Source organism: Cyprinodon variegatus, unplaced genomic scaffold (genome assembly GCF_000732505.1).
Source record: "Cyprinodon variegatus isolate N-32 unplaced genomic scaffold, C_variegatus-1.0 Scaffold329, whole genome shotgun sequence".
In the NCBI taxonomy this organism is placed as follows: domain Eukaryota; kingdom Metazoa; phylum Chordata; class Actinopteri; order Cyprinodontiformes; family Cyprinodontidae; genus Cyprinodon; species Cyprinodon variegatus.
Genome location: NW_015150782.1, coordinates 563,225 through 564,694, shown reverse-complemented (window position 1 = coordinate 564,694; position 1,470 = coordinate 563,225). Strand labels below are relative to the sequence as shown.

At 43.3% G+C, this 1,470-nt stretch overlaps 1 protein-coding gene across 1 annotated transcript in view; it reads right to left on the bottom strand.

The window, feature by feature from the left end:
- LOC107091208 (fatty aldehyde dehydrogenase-like) overlaps positions 1-1,470 on the bottom strand; it is a 19,412-nt gene that overhangs the window by 15,714 nt on the left and 2,228 nt on the right. The window contains exons 4-5 of the mRNA XM_015384999.1: positions 1,210-1,295; positions 901-1,109 (exon numbers count right to left, since the gene is read on the bottom strand). Coding sequence (XP_015240485.1) covers positions 901-1,109; positions 1,210-1,295 — 295 coding nt within the window. The remainder of the gene's footprint in view (positions 1-900; positions 1,110-1,209; positions 1,296-1,470) is intronic.

The window sequence follows — 1,470 nt, the reverse complement described above, 5'->3', positions numbered from 1 at the left end:
AGAGCTGATCTGAGTAAAATGTGCAGTACTAGAATTCACCAGAGAGTGGCATCATGCACAGGAAACCAGTCTGTAGCATTTCTATGCCGAAGAAGAAGTGTTTCCCTCTCATCACTGAAAGCTTTTAAGAGTTGAGCGCCTCCATGCTGCAAATTTAAAACAGATAGGGCAGTGGTGGAAATCAGAGGATTATATCAGGGGGCTAAAATATTTGATTTCCATCTCATAACTTTGGCAAATAATGATCTTCCCATGTTATGAAGGGGGAACAGATTATTTCAGGCAGCTAAAATATTCCATTTTCTCCTCCTCCCATATCTTTGTGAAATAAAGAGCAACTATTTCAAAATTCTCAAAAATTGTTACCTGTAAGCATATGTTAGCATGTAGAAAACTAGAAATGTCCTTAATCCCGTAATCTGTCATATTTTACATTAGAACAGGATTTACCAGAAAGTCTACACTCTCATCTTCACCCTCAGGGCTGAGCCCCTGATCTCCTAGAATCCTAGATCCGCCCCTGGTGGCCATGGCCTCCACTGGTGGCACCAATGCTCACAGTGCTGTCTGCCTTGTCTAAATGATGGAGGGTTTGTTGAAGCAGGTGGATGATGACATCATCCACTCCATCTCCATGGCGATAAGCAAACTGCAGGGGTCCTAAAATCTGCAGCTGTAGTCTGATCATCCTGTGATCTTCTTCATCCCTGACATCGTTCTTCTGGAGCTCGTTTTCCTGCATGCCTCCATTCTCCATTCAGCAATTCCCTCTCTTTTTTCCTTGTTAGTTTTTTCAGGGTTTGTTAGGAATCATTAGTGACCTGAGGGAACTGCTAAACAGCAGAAATGTCTTTCAGTGATGCATGTGTTGTGTTCTATATTTGACAAAAAGACACTGACCGACATGCAGTTTTAATATCACAGTTCTTGTCTATGAAACAGGGACTCTTCCCTCCCAGCTCCAGCGTCACAGGAGTGAGGTGGCGAGCTGCGGCCTCCATCACCAGTTGGCCTACTGAGGTACTGCCTGTGTAGAAGATGTGATCAAATCTCTGCTTCAGCAGCTCCTGGGTTTCTGGGACACCACCTTCCACCACTGGGTATAAATCCTAAACACAGCGTGTCTTAGTTATACACAAACCCAACACGTCTGTAGGAATTTATGAGACAAACCAAACACTCTGCAGAGGTACAAAGCAGAAAGCAAACCTGGTCTAAGTAGAGGGGAAGAAGTTCAGCCATGACCTTTGAGGAGTTGGAGCTGATCTCAGAGGGTTTAACTATTGCTGCATCACCTGCGGAAATAAAACTTTTATGACAGAGACAGAAAAATATCTACAGCAAACTAATGATCAGGAGTTCCCAGATGCAAACAGATCTCACCCGGGGTCACATTACCAGAGATGGGAAGTAACGAAGTACAAATACTTCGTTACTGTACTCAAGTAGATTTTTCTGATATTTTTACTT